The sequence below is a fragment of the Molossus molossus genome, unplaced genomic scaffold, assembly GCF_014108415.1.
Source record: "Molossus molossus isolate mMolMol1 unplaced genomic scaffold, mMolMol1.p scaffold_m16_p_1, whole genome shotgun sequence".
In the NCBI taxonomy this organism is placed as follows: domain Eukaryota; kingdom Metazoa; phylum Chordata; class Mammalia; order Chiroptera; family Molossidae; genus Molossus; species Molossus molossus.
In genome coordinates, this window is record NW_023425344.1 from 100,575,421 (window position 1) to 100,592,671 (window position 17,251).

A 17,251-nucleotide genomic window follows, 5' to 3' on the forward strand; every position below is an offset into this window, starting at 1 on the left:
GTGTTGGTGCAGAAAAGAACAGACCAATCCACGTCTGGCCTCCTTCCAGCTCTTACCTGGCCTAGCTGAAGCTAACAGGCCTTGGCGAACGCCCGCCAATTTACCTCGTCTTTTTCCCCAGGCCCCCCTTATCTCTTGGAGGCGGGGCGCCGGTGGTCCGGGGGCGAGGCGGGGGCCTTGCTGCCCGCAGGAGGGGATCGGCGCGGGGGGCGGGGCGGGGCGTGAGGGGCGGGGCGGGGCGGGGCGGGGCGGGGGCGGGACCGCGGAGGACCGCGGGCTGTGGAGTGACGGCCGGAGGGCGGGGCGGCGGAGGGCGGGGCGGCGGAGGGATCCGGCCTGGGAGAGGGATTCGGCCTGGGAGAGTCGGAACAGGCCGGCGTCTGAGTGTTGCGAGGCAGCTCTATCCGCGGCCGGAGCCCAGCAGCTGGGCTCGAACCTACGACCTTGGAAGGGTCGCGGCACAGGGGGCGCGTCTCCAGCCGCCATGGCCGCCGCCGTGGGCTTGCGGGCCTTCGGCACAAAGCTGCCCGACTGGCTCCGGCACGGCCCCTGGGCTCCGCTCGCCGCCGGCTTCTGCAGCCGAGGGCTGACCGGGGCCGCGCAGCCGCAGCCGGGGCCGCGACCCACCAGCGCGCGGCAGCGGGACGGCATCAGGTCAGCGGCGGGGCCGCGGGCGCCCTGGCCCTCGGGAGCGCCCTGCAGGCCTGCGGGGCTGGCCCCAGGTGGGGTGGGCCGGCGGGGACACGGGGGAGATGGGCAGAGGGGGCCGCAGCGCGCCCCGTCACCCACGCGGCGTCCAGCGAGGGCTGTCGGCGGTGAGCGCGGTCCGCCGCCCTGGACCCGGCCGTCCGTCACTGCGGAGTGCGGCCCGCAGGGTAGTCCAGGGGAAGGCCCCGCGGCTATGGTGCTTAAAGAGGCCCCTTGCCTGGGCACAGTAGCTATGGGACCCCGCCACACTGACACCTGAGGCTTTCGAGTGGGACTGCCTCGACGGCCCCACACTCCCCCTAAACACTTAGTGCAACCGAGTGGTCATTGGACGCCCAGGCTCCGTGCGGGCAGCTCTGCCGGTGGTCACCGCTGCTGCGGCCCTCGGCCCTCGAGAAAGCCCGTCGCCAGAGGACCCTGTGCCTCCCGAGCTCCATCTGGCTCCAAGGGCAGGGTAGGCCTGGCAGAGCTGCCCCTTGGCCCTCACCCAGAAGTGCCCGGTCAATAAACAGAATGAAGGACACATGGTACTGAGCTCTGCTCTTTGGCCCCACAGCCCCAAACCCTTAAAACCGTTCCAGTGCGCACAGTGGAAACTGGATGATGACGTGAAAGTTGAAGGGTCTCGAGCCCCATCCAGACCTCATCCTGACATTCGCGAGGCCAGTCAAGGGTCCAAGAGGAGGCCCGTATAGCATATCTAACTATTTTAAAGTTACAAATCAAACTAACTGCTAAATATGTTTTCTTCTCCTGCCCTGATAAGTAGACCTACATAAAACTTTGAAGGCCATGTTTGAATTTACAATTCTCAGGCTCCTAGGAGTCTCAAAAGTGGAGAGCCAGCTGCTAGCCTGCAGTTTTTATTTTTCTTCCCAGCCTCTGCTCACCCACTCCTACCTCTTAATCCCTCCTTCCTGCTGCTCTTGGAGGGGCTTGGCACATAGGTCTGGAGACACCCAAATTATTTGCCCATATTCTCTGTCTTCTCACTCCTCTTAGTCACCCTGGGGCCTAGGAGTACCTACAGCAAAGGCAGGGAACTCCAGCAGGGTTTGGAAGGGGGAGGTGATTCCTGGTGAGTACATCCCATTATCCTAGTGGTCTCCTGCTCACCTGGATGGGCACAGCTGGAAGAAGGCCTGAGCACTGTGCCTCAAACTGCAGGGCCAGCCCAGGCAGGGGCCAGTTTTCAAGGGCAGTTCTGCTTCTGCAAATCTGGTTCCATCTGCTCAGAAGCCTGACTTGTGGCATGGCCATCAAATGACAAAAGGAGGCCTGGTTGACTTCCCCAAAGTTAAACACGAATCAGAAAGGGAGATAGATGATTAGAACAACTTATCATAAATGCTAGGAATCGTTTAGTAGGAAGGAAGCCCCCAAATCCAGCATGAAAGCAATACTGTGTTAGTCACGAAGAAGGTGAGCTTGAGCAATTCAGTCAAGCTTTGAGTGTTCCTTTTCAAAGCTGTTCCCTCTCAGCAATACCACTGCCATGTACGGAGGGCCGGCTATGAATTGGGTACTGCTGTAGGCACAAGAAAGAGCTCTGAAGATGGTTGGCATTTAGGGGTTAGCAGAAAGCTAGTAGCCCATGGAAGAAGTAGAGAAGGACCAAAAAGCCAGGAGAGGAGGAGTGTGTTTCCAGAAAGAGAGCATGATCCAAATGGCCACTGGCTTTGATTCAGACAATTAGGAGCTGCTAGGTGAGAACAGTTTTAGTGGAGTGGCAGGAACAGAAGCCTGGTTACACTGGTTGAAAAGTGAACTCAGCAACGTAGGGCCCTCTGACAGGTTGTGTAACACGCAAACCAAAGGATTTGTGGGAAGCATGAACAGACACTGCCATGAAGCATGGTCATTTGGGGCTGGCATCTTTTTATACAATTTTGCCTGAGGCCTTAGAATTTAATTTAAATTTATGTCATGGATAGGATGGCAGCTTTTAAAGTCTACTACAACAAGCACTTCGCCCCAAATACAGGTTTCAAAGTCGATCAGCTGCAAGTCATTTTTTTACTTAGGAGATAGCATATATTTGAGAAGCAATGATAAGGACCACAGTCACCTGAAGTTTTCAGCAAAACAGAAATGGTATTCCAAAGAAAGTGGTATTACACCGAAATTCAGTCATCAAAGTGGTTTTCCAGAAAACAGTGGCCTAGGAGGCTATTTATGTAGAATCCAAACTGACACATAGCGGTGGGAATGTCAGATTCAAAAAAGAATGAGGAAAGCAGAAAATGTGGGTGGGGGCTGATGGGAAGCAGATATAAAATATATAATAGTCCCCTGGCCGGTTTGGCTCAGCGGTTAGAGCGTCGACCTGCAGTCCAGAGAGACCCGGGTTCAGTTCCCGCTAAGGGCATGTACCTCAGTTGCAGTTTGTCCCTGGCCCTGGTTGGGTTGTGTGGATGGCAACCACTCGATGTGTCCCTTTCGCGTCGATGTTTCTCTCTCCCCCCCCCCCCCACTCTCTCTGAACAAAATATGGACAAATGACCTCGGGTGAGGATAAAAATAAATAAATAAATAAATAATCTGTTTTCCTTTAAATATATATATAATAGTAATTTGGTGTTTGGCTTGCTGCTTCTTCCTTATAACAGCAAAAATAAGACATTTCTATGTATAGGTGGTAAGATGACAGTACAGGTTATTTTAATCAGCATACTTAAAATAGTGAGCAGGCCTTTGAATGGCAGCTTCTGGTGAGATGACATGTCCAAAAGAGCCCTCTTGCTGTACAGTTCTGTCCTTTTGTTCTTCACATACCATCCCATTCTCAGACAGCATGAACTATTGTGCAGAATTACATGATGCCACTATAAAAGATGGTAAATTGCTGTCGTGTGTGTATGGGCAGCTGCACCTTGGCCGCCTCTTCTGTGGGGTGGGTCGGAGGAGATCGGGGGCAGAGTTCATTCTTGACTCTTCTCCTAACCTAATTTTTTTCCCGGAAGGACAACAGGAAGAAGTAAGTTGAAAGTGGCACTGTGTGTCAGATTTCTCTGGCTCCTGTTGCTGTCTTACAAACTGCGCAGCCTCTCAGTATGGGCGACAGTGATTCTGGAATGGCTCTACCTTGCCCTTTTGGTGGAGGTGGCAGTAATGATGACAGCACACCTGAAGAAAAAGAGAAATCAAGGGAAGAGGGAGAAAACCCAGCCTGTGTTTCAGGAAGTCTCCGTGTTTTGACCTAAGTCATAACTCCAGAGAGTTGACAGACCATTTCAGTTGCCTCTAAGCACCAGCAGTTCTCTTTTCTGGTGTTTTAAAAATAGTTCCCAAATTAGAAAGGAATTGCAGGGGTCCTCGCTTGTTTTGACTGGTGCATGACCCAGGAGTTATAAAATGTTCTTCGCAGGAACATTGTCTTGAGCAATCCAAAGAAGAGAAACGCGCTCTCATTGGAGATGCTGAAATCTCTCCAAAGTGACATTCTTCATGAAGCTGAAAGCCAAGACCTGAAAGTCATTGTCATTTCAGGTACTTATCTGATATCCATCCTCAGGGTTCTGTAATACCTACAAGACTTTTCTCCAAATTCTTTGGTTAACGGGGGTCTTTCCTTAACGGGAGAATTTTTTGGAAGCTCCTTTACAAGAACGTTAATTTGGAAAAACTCTTGTGTAGCACGAGGCTTGGTCTTAACACTATTTTTTTTTGTCGTTGTTGACATTTTTCCCCCCCTAACACTGTGAACTGGAAATTATAGCAAAGATTACTGTGCAGTGAAAATATGTGTCTTTATCTTTTTGTTGGGTATGAAACATTCCCATCAAAATCAGATAATTTGTTTCCTCATGGACCTGATAAGATGGGTTTACTCACTGAACCTTTGGGTAGCCTACCTCATCGGCTGGGACCAGGCGGCTCAGGCATTTTATTGGTTTGTCCCAAACTTTCAGCCATGCTTCTCCAGTGGTGCTAGAGAGGATGCCCTGGTTTGCTCATTTCCTCTGTGCTCTTTTCCAGTAAGAATTGTTACTGAATTATCTAGTGATGGTGAGGATGGCATAAATAATATCAGTGTCAGCATTTTAAAGCATCCACAGAAAAATAAAATGCATCATGCCCTGTGATGTACTTTTTTGTTGTTGTAGAAAATAAGGATCAGTATTTCTGGAGGTGGATGCTCAGAATGTTATCTTCTTATCTAAGGTTGAATATAAAATTTCAACTGTTTTATATGGCGAAGGGAAATGAAACAGGACAGATATTGTTCGGCAGCCACAGGGATGTTACCCGGATGCAGCAAAGGCAGCTAACTTCTGAACAACACAATTTCCTCACTTATTTAAAGGAAATAATATTGCCTATCAAAAGAGCCACAACAAAAGGAAAGTATGAGAAAAAGTTATCAGCTTTCAGTGGAATTGCATTTTGTTGTTGTTAATGAGAACAATAACAATAAAACCACATCCTCAGATCCCATGTAAATAATAAAGGGGCTCTCTTCACCCTCTGACCTGCCTGATCACAACCATTATGGGTGGCTATTGTCTGTCGACTAAATGACAAGGACCTGCGGAAAGCATGGTGGATTTTGACGGATCTATATGAGTCAGTACCTCCAGGCCAGGCCAGGTCCAAAAACAAAACTGTGAGACCGGAGGAACAACTCTGAAAGAAGTCCATCTGCTTTGGTTCCTGAGCCCTCTCCTTTGTCAAATTGCACATGGTCACTGGTGTCTATCGCAGACCTCTTAGAGCACAGATATTGTCATCACAAGATACTGGCTGTAATTTTTCAAGTTAATTGGAATTATTCTTACCAAATTAGGCCATTAACTTTCTGTGCCTACGTTATTGATACAATTGTTCATTAATCAGTTGACAAATAAGTGACCTTCCCAGCTCTGCTATTTACACCTTTTTATTTTCTTTTTTCAATTGGAAACATTTGCAGCTGAGGGGCCTGTATTTTCTTCCGGACATGATTTAAAGGAACTGACAGATGAGCAAGGTCCGGAATATCATTCTGAAGTGTTTCAAACCTGTTCTGAGGTAAGTCAGGAGGATGGTTGGCATTGCAAACCTGAAAATGATAATGATACATATTAAATGTTGAATTAGGCTTCTAGTTTACAGGTAAGGTTTTATCTATGAGCCCTAACCACTGCAGAACTATTGAAATTTCTTGGTCGTTGGTGAATCCTTCATTTAAGCAACAATTTGGTTTAGACTTTTAAGGAGTGACCATAGTTTGCTACTGATACTGTGTATGCCAAAGAAAGTGAAATATATGCTGGTATTGATTGCTGCTATCTCCAGCATCATGAGCATGTCTTAGTGTATATGTGTTAAGAGGTAAAGGATGGAAATGTACATCTTTAGAGAGAAAGAACCTAAGATTATAAATTATAAATTTTTTTAACTAAAACAATTCAGTTAATGGGAAAAGAGAAAGCATTAATAAATGGAATAACAGTAACAATTTAAAACATATTTTTAAACTCTTCTTCCAACCAATCTTTATAATCAACACCTCGAAGAAGAAAAATTAACCTCTTCATTTTCACTCTGTCCCTTTAACCATATTAAGAAGGGAAATTGCCAACAGATACACAGGAAGAAGAACAGAAGTTTGAGATGGTCTATAAATGTATCAAATCAGCCCCTGGATAATCAAAAATTAAATATAGAATCCAACTTTACATAACATATTGTTCATTTCAGGAATATTTATTGCACTGAGCACTTGCTATATGTATGATACTTGCAAGATATTGAGGGAAATAAAAGGAAAAAAAAGAGTTTCCTGGCTAACTAAAAATGGAAATCTAGCTGAGAAATAAGGCATATAAAACAATTTCATGACTTGACCCTAAGATAATTTAGGCTAATTTTTCACCATTCATAAACTTATTCATTCATTCAATTGGTCATTTATGATTCAACAAATAGCTAATAATGCCTACTATGGAGGTAAAACCAGGTGAGCAGTGGGTGTTGGGAAATGGAAGGTGATTAAGATACCTTCTTCACCATCGTTAGTTTTCCTTGCCTTTCCAGAAACCCTTTTGGAGATCAGATGATAGTTTTCTCTTTTCATGGAGGGACAGAGGGGAAAAGGGATTGACTTGAGGTGTCATAGAGAGGAGGAAGCAAGCCAGAGCTAGGACTTAGGGCTTTTGTTTCACGTTAATGATTATGTAACATTCTGCTTCTATGTTTGCAAAGGTTTGGTGCTTTGAAAGTTATTTTTCTATTAATACCCAGTAAGTATTACCAAAATAGAAAATCATCAAAGAGAACCAGTAGAACCCTTCCTAAAAGGACCTGCTTTTGTCACTCTGCCAGCGGATCTTCATGGACTGGGATCTAAACGGGTTGTCAAAGGGCCACAGGGAGCCAGGGCTTCTTCAGAGGATACATACCAGCTTTTGTGGAAGCTTCCAGCCCCTGGATGCCTCCAGCTCACTGAAAAAGCCCAGTCCCTAAACAGGACCTAACCCTGGCACAGTCAAATAGAGTGCAAATACATTGTTTTCTTCAAGATTTTTTTTCTAAGAAAATCAAATTGTCTGAGTAAACATGAGTGTCATAAACTAGTGCAAGATTTCAGTGTTCAAGGGTAGTCAACAGGCAGGTTGGAACAGAATGGCTAGCTATTTCATGTTGGATCATGCATGAGGAAATCTGATTTCAGAAAGGAAGAGAGAGATAATCTGAATTAGCATAGTATCTAAAATTTGTAGCAGATTTGTTACAGACCACAAGTACAGCATGATAGTTAATTATTTAAAAAACAGGAATAGGGCAAATTGAGAAGGAGGAGGAGTGCTTGGTTATGGAAGAATGATAGTAACCTCTGTGAGCTGATGCGGCCGCTTTCACTAGACACCTGTCCTTGCCTGTCTTCTTTAATATCCTGTGAGTTTGACGGTGCAAACCCAAGTCCAGGAGGAGATTCTTCTCTTTCTCCTCACACCCCACTGGCTTTGGGATGTAATATACTTTGGCAATGTTGCCGAATGAGGCTAGGGCAGAGTTAAATTTATGTCACATTTCGGAGTAGGCTGGACCCTCCCAAAAGTCCTTCATTCTGGAGGTAAAATAGGGGGAATAATCAATTCTTGACTGTTAAGGGATTGATGATCTAGCTGCTTTATTCTCTGAATTGCTCTCTATTTTTATTTTATTTATTTATTTTTTAATCCTTACCTAAGGATATTTTTCCATTGAGATATATATATATATATATATATATATATATATATATATTTTAAGATTAAGTGGGAGGGAGGGAGAGAGAGAGAAAAAGAGAGAGAGAGGTGAGAGAGACACATTAACTGGTTGCTTCTCGCACAACCCTAACTGGGGATCGAACCCAAAACTGAGGTATGTACCCTGGACCGGGAATCAAACCTGTGACTCTTTGGTCTGTGGGACTGATGCTCTAACCACCGAGCCAAACTGGCCAGGACTGCTATTTTTTAAAGTTTCTAATTATAGAGTAATAAATGCTTATTACAGAAAATTTTTGTAATCTAGAAAAAAAGAAAAAAAATTAATTATTGATATCATACCATGATTATATGACCCAGAGAGAACTATAATTAATAAAAATATTGACTACATTTATTTTTAATCATTTTCCCCCATGTACATGTTTGCCTGACTAATCATATAGAGATATGATTACACTATGTAATTGTATAATATACCAATGAATGGTAACTATGTTCCAGGTAATATTTTAAGAACTGTAGATTAATTTATGTAATTCTCATGTTCTCTACAGTTAATATTATCTACCCATTTTACAGACGTCAAGACTGAGGATTTGGCAGTGAATGAGTGATAGACTGGGCATCAAACCCCAGTGGGTGGCTCTGGACTACTATGTGAGGCCCAGACTACTGTGCTGATGTTTCTCTTGGAAAATATTATTTTAATAATACAGCATTCCATGAAATGAATATATTCTAGTTAACATAGCCATTTCCTTTTCTTTGTGTATTTATTTTTTATAGATTTGATTATTGTAGAGTGATGATTTGGTGATCATCTTTGTCCAGACAGCTTTTTAACCTTTCAGATAGTTTCTTATTAGTATAGTTCCTAGAACAAAGGTATGAATATTTTTAACGTTGTTGATTTATATTGGATTACCGAAGTATTTTCCCACCAGGTAGTATGAAATCCTAGCCTTTCACAGGTGGCAGATGGGAGAGAAACAATTGACTTTTCATAGGTGGTAGGGGACACTCAGAGCTAAAACAAACTTTTGGGTTTCTCTGCAGCAAGATTTCTGAAGTTTTTTGCACTCTTCCCCTGGTTACTGTAGCTCACTGCGATGAGCTCTGTCACTGACCATCTCCATTCTTACCGGGAGTACGTGAACCCTGTGTTCCGGGAATGGTTTGGGGTACAGATACATGTAAGTGCATTCTTCTATAAAGAAGGTTACTAACACTTAAATCCTCAAAGGTGACCCCCCAAAAGTCAGGAGCCACTATTTTAGAGTATGATAGCATATCCTTAAATATATAATTGGTTGTGTTATAATAAAGCTGACAAAGAGCCCTGGGCGGTTTGGCTCAGTGGTTAGAGCGTTGGCCTGTGGACCAATGACTCATGGGTTCGATTCCAGTCAAGGGCACGCACCTCAGTTGTGGTTCATCTTCGGCCCTGGTTGGGTCATGAAGGAGGCAACCAGTCGGTGTTGCTCTGTCACATCGATATTTCTCTCTGTCTCTCTCTCTCTCCCTCTCCCTCCCTCCCGCTCTACCTAATGATAAATAGAAAAATATCCTCGGGTGAGGAATAAAAAAAACAACAACAACTGACAAGTAGCAAATGTTTATAACAATAGAAATAAGCCCAGGCTGGTTTTGCTCAGTGGTTAGACTGGGTTCTGTTCCCACTAAGGGCTCGTACTTCAGTTACAGTTTGTCCCCGGCCCCAGTTGGGGTTGTGTGGGTGGCAACCAGTCGATGCGTCTCTCTCACATTGATGTTTCTCTCTCTCTCTTCCTCCCTCTCTTGCTCCCGCTCTGTCTGAAGATAAATGCAAAAATGTCCTCAGGTGAGGATAAAAAAAATAAGCAAATAAACAAATATATAAAGGCAGACATAAGTTCCTTGGGCAAAATCAATGAAGGTCTTTTATCTTTGAGTTATCATCATGGGGAAAAAGACCAGATGAAGCTTCTCCCTGCCTCCTCTCCCTTCCAGCCTGGGTTCAAAGAGCAACCACTTATACATTGAAGTTACTATAGAAACACAATCTGTGTAGCGTGTCATGAAGAAATGGAAAAATAAATCAAGTTATTTCATAAGCTGCAAAAATAACTTCAAGTTCTGGAGACTAATGAGGGGGAGGGGGTAGCACACGAGCAAGTTTCTGGCTGCCTTCTCCGTGCCAGTGGTACTGTTCTAGGAATTCTGTTTATTTTGATGACAGCAGGGTGTCCCCCACCATTTTAATAGAAGTGAGAGGGTATTCATGGTGGTAATTTGAGAAGTAATTACTAGAGAAATTGCCTTCCAGTTCCTTTTTCATTAATTTTTCTAGGAAGTTCCAAATACCAGTTTCAGACCTTTAACACCAGAGCTCCACACGGCCTCAGTGAGAACAGAACAATTTGTTCCCCAGAGATAAAATCAGCTTTGTTCGTCTGCGGGGCTGCCAGGGGAGCAGTCGGAGGGAGGGCGCTGTAACCCCGAAGAGGCCAGGGGCTGGGAGTCAGACAGATGTTCAGACCCCACGTGCGGATCTTGGGGCCTTAGGCCAGCTCCTTCCCCTCGGAGCCTTGTGTCCTCGTTGAAACAGAGCGTTTCTTCCTCTGGGGGCTCTCAGGAATCCAACGGCACAGTCTGGGTCATAGTCAGTATTCAACGCAAGTTCTGTTTGTGCCTTGTTTTGTCCTTGTTTCACAGAGGCCGATACACCAATGGATGTGAAAATGGCTCTGAAAGCAGGAAAGTCATATGAAATAAACATTAACATTGTGTCTCACTCTTGGATGGATGTGAACAGGGTATATTTGCTCCTTCAGGTCATGATGCTGATCCAGAATCACCCTGTCCCCGTGATTGCCATGGTGAACGGCTTGGCCACTGCTGCTGGGTGTCAGCTTGTCGCCAGCTGTGACATTGCTGTGGCCAGTGACAAATCCTCGTTTGCCACTCCGGGTGTCAACATCGGGCTCTTCTGCTCCACCCCTGGGGTGGCCTTGGGGAGAGCAGTGCCAAGAAAGGTAACTTGACCCCCCGCAGCGCCCTCTCTAGTTGTAACTCTCCAGTGCATGTGAAGGCTGGTTCCAGAATTCGCTCGTTAAAGTACCGTTTGCGTCAGGACACTGGGCGAAGCACCGCCGGCGGTGTGCTGCCCTGCTCCTTCTCACGCCTCGCGTTCCGGAGGGAATTCGCAGCCTCTCACAGAGCGCTTCGCTTTGTGAGTCATGCATTTCCCTGCTGCCTGCCCAACTATACGGCTAGTTAGGTTTTTGGATTTTTTGGGTTCATTTTCATAAAGGCACACAGTTTTGTAATCTTATTTGAAATGCAGTTGAGATGTGGTGGTTTTGCACTGAAAGGGTGCACCTGAGATGTACCAGCTCGGTGATATATGCCAGCATCGAGAGGCTGGGATATGAGTGTCGCTGGCTGATTGTTGGCTGACAGTGTGTCTTATTCTAGAAAAGATTGAAAGTAGCTGCTATACTGAGTGTGTCGGCTTTACAGCGGTTATATTTCAGGAGCATGAACAGCCTGTGCCTGGCATGTTGGAGCTGCCCAGGAGCCATATTGTAAGAGTTGTTTTGTCGTTGCCAGCCACAGTGAAATCCATTTTCTTTACAAAGCTTTCTCCCTCCCTATAGCATCATAAAATAATATTTATCACACATCTCTTAGGTAGAAACCAGCGGATTCCTTGTTCAAGAAAAAATACATCCTCATTCTTAATTGGAAATTTGTTTAAAAAATGAGGGGGGTGGGGGTCGTATACCATAGCAAGTAGGGAACTTAATTACTTTCTAGAATGTCATATCCATTGTGGCATCTGCTACAAAAATGGGCAGTTGTCCATATGCCTGAGGCACAAAAGAAATGAGGCCCGGGACCGAGACCTTTAAGGAAGCACTCCTTTCTTTCATGGTGCTTCCTCGCGAGTTCTCACAGAGGTGCATGTTTTTGAGTAGATACCTATGAGCACATACACGGAAACTGGCCGAACGTGGGCTCCACAACTGCAAAGCTGGCTGTCCACACAGAGCTTCTACAATGTCCTCAGCCCAAAGGGTGTTTTCCTCCTGTCAGGACACACATTTGCTGAGAGAGAGAGAGAGAGAGAGAGAGAGAGAGAGAGAGAGAGAGAGAGTGTTAAGTCCCTACTTTATGCCAGTACATTAAATTAAATGCATTCATTACAAACATATTGTCAGGGCTTATTAATACACCATCTTATAATTGTGTAAATCAAGTCACGAGGCCTTTTGCACAGTAAAAGGTGGCTGTCTGGTTAGCCTACGTACAGCTGTTCATCTTCAACACTGAGCATTCTGGAAGGTTCCATGTTAAGGCATTTGAAATCTTTAAATCATGATTTTCCTACTGTCAGGATAAGAATCTATTCTCTCTTAAAACAAACAAACTTAAAATCAAGGCTTATAATTGAGTCCTAAACACTCAAACACTATATTTGTCAAATTTTAAATTAGTTTTTGAGAAGGAGAGGGAAAATGTGGCAGAGATAGGACTTAAGTTCCCAGGAAGCTCAGTTCTCAGAACCATGAGCATAATTGTCCATTATGAGAGATGAGGGGACAGGATGTTCTAAGACCAAAGTAACTTTTTCCTCCCCCTGAGAGTTCAGGCCCCCCCAGAGGACGGGCAGAGAATCTCCAGTAGTGTCCCACTCACACCCCTGCTCTGTGCTCCCGCCCTGGGCCAAGGAGGCCTCTGATTGCTGGTCAGTGGTGGCGTTCTGGTTTTGACGTCGTCAGAGGCTCTTCCTTGTCAGCCATCTGAAAGTGGTTCAGAGTTGTAACAGATAAGAGTTCTTGCCTATGGGGCTACTTGGAGCTACTTGGAAGCATTAAGCAGAGATGTGGTTTCAGGTCATTGTTAAGGAGCTGAAATCGCAGTGCTGATCATGGCACTGAAGGCCTTTGCCAGGTTTCTGGACTGCAGATCTTAACTGGGTGGCTTTCCTTTAGGAGAAAAATGGGGGATTCGCAAAAATCTAGACCTGAATGAGACACCTACATGTTGTCATTGCTTAATTGCACCCACAGGAACACATTCATACACAGGCCCATCGAGTCTGTGTGGTTGTTGGACACGTGTCCTCGTGCACATTCACGGGGAAGCAAGCAGGTGCTTTTGCAAACTGGCCTGGTTGGGAAGCTTGGCCCTTTCATGCAGGCCACACATGTGGGTCACCAGTTCCCTCTGCTGGTCACGATGGGAAACTGTTCAGCTGTGCCCGAGGAGGGCTGCAGTTGGTTCACCAGGAACAGAAAGGGTGGCATGCAGCCCTTGTGTTCAAGCCAGACTGAGCCTGGGCATGAATAATCTTCCACCTTTGTAAAGTGTTTCCTCTGGCATGAGTTAAATAATGCATCTTCATCGCACCGTATAACCAACCTGCTGGTGCGGCTGCTTCCTTCCCTGTCAGAGCTGGCCTTGCTCGGAAATGTGGAGGCAGTACCTCAAGCGGGTGGCATTCCTGTGGGATGCATGCAAGATCTGAACCCTTCTCCCAAACCAGTCGTTTCTCTGTGGTAGGAACACTTGCTTCCACGGCCACTTGTGTATCTATAGAATCTGATTTCTCAATTGTCTAATTAGAATAGAGTAGAACCTCCAAGCTGGAAAGAGTGTTAAGACACTGCTACTCAGCTGGTGTGCTGTTCAGCAGAGCCTGGAGAAATGCAGGTCCGAGGCCCGCCCAGACTGACTGCATCACAATTTGCACTCTAACAGTGGTCCCTGTGACCCTCAGAGGTGAGGCATGTGGCATTAGCGCGTCTGAGAACATGTAGCTCCGCACCCGAACTTACTTCTCACATTTCCCAGCCCATTAAATTAGCCCCGAGATCCCTCAGCCTCGGGGAGTCCTCTAGCACCCCAGCCCAATACTGACACACCGCTGCCACCTGCTGGTTCTTGTCATAGGTGTAACTGGAGGGAATCTGGGAGGCTCCTCTGCTTTAAATAATCACCCCATCAGGAGCCATGATCCCTAAATCACAACATTAGAGATGCATACAAATTTGCAGCTGGAATAAGCATGTGAGTAACAGACACTGCACTTATTAGGTGCCCACTGAGTGCCTAGCTCTGTAGTATAAGCTGTACACATGTTTTCCGTAATCTTCACAATTCTTCAGGATCCTGGTCTTATTCCTGTTTTTCAGATAAGGAAACGGACTCAGAGGGGTTGAGTCGTTCCCTTAAGGTGTTGTGGTTAGTAAGTGGCCTCAGGGACATCCAGGCACAAGCCCCACTGCCTTGGTGGTGAGTCTTGGCCTCCAGTCCTTTTTGTTGTTTTTAATGCAAGCAGCCCAGGAGGAGGAAGTATTAAGTCACCAACTTGTTAGGGGGACTCAAGGAGTGCCCCTAACATGAACAAGAGTTGACTGGGGAAAAGGAGTCTTTTCTTCTCTCACTGAAGTTTCCGGGGCCCACTGCTTAGAAGGTTAAACGGCAAGTAAAGACTGTGCTGGTGCACTGTAACTTACCTGTAGTTTAGGCTGTTCCCATGATCTCTCACTGCGTGACCACTCGCTCTTAGTGGCTCAAAACAACAGCGATTTGTTTAGCTCATGAATCTGCAATTTGGACAGGGCTCAGGGTCAGTGAGGAAAGCTTATCTCTGCTCCACAGTGTGTGGTCTCAGCTGGGGGACTTCCAGGTTGGGGAGTGACAGCTGGGGCAGTGAGCATAAGGCTTGTTCACTCACATCTGGCAGCGGAGGCTGCCTCTCGGCAGGGGACTCAGCTGGGACACTTAGCCCGGCCTCTCAGTGGGCTTCCCAGAGCAAGGCAGGGGCTCTCAGCCGAGCTGCCAAGGAAAGGAGCCAGCGGGAAGCTGTAGCGCCTCTGACCCAGCCTCTACAGAACCAGTGTACTTCTGCTGTACCATCTGCCTCCGTCCAGCCATTCAGGGCGCTCTTCCGATGGTGGACATATGGAAATGACAGAATGATAGAAAACCTCTGCTCTAGTATAATTTACATGCCAGCACAGAAGATAATACAATAAACAAATGTATAAAGTATATAGTTTATTAAATGATGAAAGTGCAAAGGATTGAAATACAGCCACAAAGGGTGATAGTGCTGAGGTTGGGTTTGCAGCTGTAATTGGGTGGTATGGTCATGGAGGACCTCATGACGAGGTGATGATATGTGAGCAGAGACCTGAAGGAGATGAGGGAACAGGCCATGAGGACATGTGGGGACAGAGCCTTGCCGGCCAAGGGAATGGCAGGTGCAAGGGCTGAGGTGCTTGGTGTGTTCCAGGAACAGCAGAGGTGCAGCTGGGCTGCAGGAGGTGAGCGAGGGGAGGAGGAGGAGAGGGCACTGTGTCTCGTGCACCTAGAAACCCCTTTCCTAAATCATAAGCTGAGTTTCAAGAAGTTGGGCTCTGTAGGGTTACAGAATTGAGGCACAGTATGTGGCAGGCAATAGAACCGAGGAAGCTGTAGAGAGTGATAAAGGTGTACTCCCCTTTCTGTGGGCCTCAAAAATCTGGGGGCAGAGGATTGTGGGAAGAGGGCGTCCTGTCCTTGTAAGTTAAAATCATGCTAGACCCCTCCACCTGTCCCTGGAAGGCATTGCCTTTCACCACCCCCTTCTCTGGGAGACAGGCTGCTCTTTCAAACCAGGCTCAAGTGGTGGCTTCTCTGAACATTCCTGTCTTCTGGAAAGTAGACACCGCACTGGTTTGTGGGAGGCGATGGGCCTCACTCTTGTGTGTTTTTAGTGTCATCCCATCAGATGTGGCAGCTGTCCTGTGCTTGGCCTTTGAAAGAGGCAGCTCAGATCTGCCTCTGCAGGCCCGGGAGCTCAGCTCTGGGGACGAAGCATGAGGACATGCACAGTCCCTCCCCTTCCTTGCTCCTGGAAAGGTGCAGTCTGTTCCTGAGAGCTGGGCCACGGCCGTCGGGAAGTCAGGACGCAGATCACGTCGGCAGCGCACCGGAGAGGGTGGGACTTAGGTGGCGTGGGTCAGAAGAAGAGTGCCTTAGTAACTGCCCATGTCTCCTCCCCCAGGTTGCCTTAGAAATGCTTTTCACTGGGGAGCCCATTTCTGCCCAGGAGGCCTTGCTCCATGGGCTGCTCAGCAGAGTGGTGCCGGAACAGCAGCTGGAGGAAGAGACCATGAGAATCGCGAGGAAGATTGCCTCCTTGAGCCGCCCTGTGGTGTCTCTGGGCAAGGCCGCCTTCTACAAGCAAGTGTGCCAGGACCTGAGGACAGCCTACCACCTCGCCTCCCAGGCCATGGTGAACAATGTGGCCCTGCGGGATGGGCAGGAGGGAATCCAGGCCTTCATCCAGAAGAGGAAACCCGTCTGGTCGCACTGAGCTGGCCATTAGGGGGAAGGAGGGCAAGTGAGCCCAGTGAGCTGTGCCCAGATGCCCCGCCCATCTGATCCAACCACCGCTGCTGCTTCACTGACCTGAACAGACAGACTGACACCAGTCCAGGTGGCCCTGCTTGGGACCTGTATCACAAGCATGGTTCCACGGGGAGAGGATGAAATGGAGTCAAAGGAAACACTAATGTAGGGGGATGGGCACCTCTGCTGGACCAGCTACCATAGTAAGCCTGGGATTTGGTACATTTCTTCATGGGACCTTAAGTGAGGGATCACCCTGACATGATAAAATGAGGTGTCAGCCTGCCTCTGTTATCGCCAATGTCCCCTCCGGTGGAGGTAGTTCCTTGCCCCGGACGTGCGGACCGTTTCCAGTCTCCAAGAGGCAGTCTGCACACTGAACGTCTTCTTGGTTCTGTTGAGAAGTAATCATGCCTATGGCTTTGGAATGATCTTATGTGACTTTAAAAGAGTAAGTATCCAAAAAGACTGGTCATTTTATTTTCTTAACCAGACTGTAAGCTGTCCGAGGGGGGGGGGGATCAAGAATTCTTACCTTGTATGACCCTACTACAGACATACAGTAGTGCCTGATGTTTTTGTAGTGAATGTCTGGCCACCGGAGCTACTGTGAAACTGGGACCCTGGGCTAAACCGGAGGGCAAACACATCAGGAGAGGTGGGAAGGACGCAGAACACACGTCCTGCTCACCGAAAACCCCCTGCTCTGGACATGCTTCCAAACTGCTCAGCTTCTGGTGAGGATGACCGGAGCCCCAGGCAGTTGAGCCCCAGCTGAGCAAGGGCTTGGCTGAGGACCCACACCTACTACTTCTGGCTTCTGGTTCAGTGTGGCCCATGAAGTGTTCCGAACCCCCTGTCCTAAAGCTTGCCTGCTTTATCTTACCTGAGAGTAGGACGTGGCCCTAAATGCGGTTAGTACCACGGCCAAGGGCGAGAACCACGTGGCCCTATGCGTGGTT

The 17,251-nt window shown here is 47.2% G+C and overlaps 1 protein-coding gene across 1 annotated transcript; it reads left to right on the top strand.

Moving 5' to 3' along the window:
• Window positions 1-370: 370 nt before the first annotated feature.
• Window positions 371-16,803, top strand: ECHDC3 (enoyl-CoA hydratase domain containing 3). The gene is made up of 5 exons (XM_036241580.1): window positions 371-654; window positions 4,076-4,197; window positions 5,621-5,718; window positions 10,718-10,918; window positions 15,943-16,803. The coding sequence occupies exons 1-5, from the start codon at window positions 485-487 to the stop codon at window positions 16,252-16,254; spliced, it is 903 nt and encodes a 300-aa protein (XP_036097473.1). The 5' UTR covers window positions 371-484; the 3' UTR covers window positions 16,255-16,803.
• The last annotated feature ends 448 nt before the right edge of the window (window positions 16,804-17,251 follow it).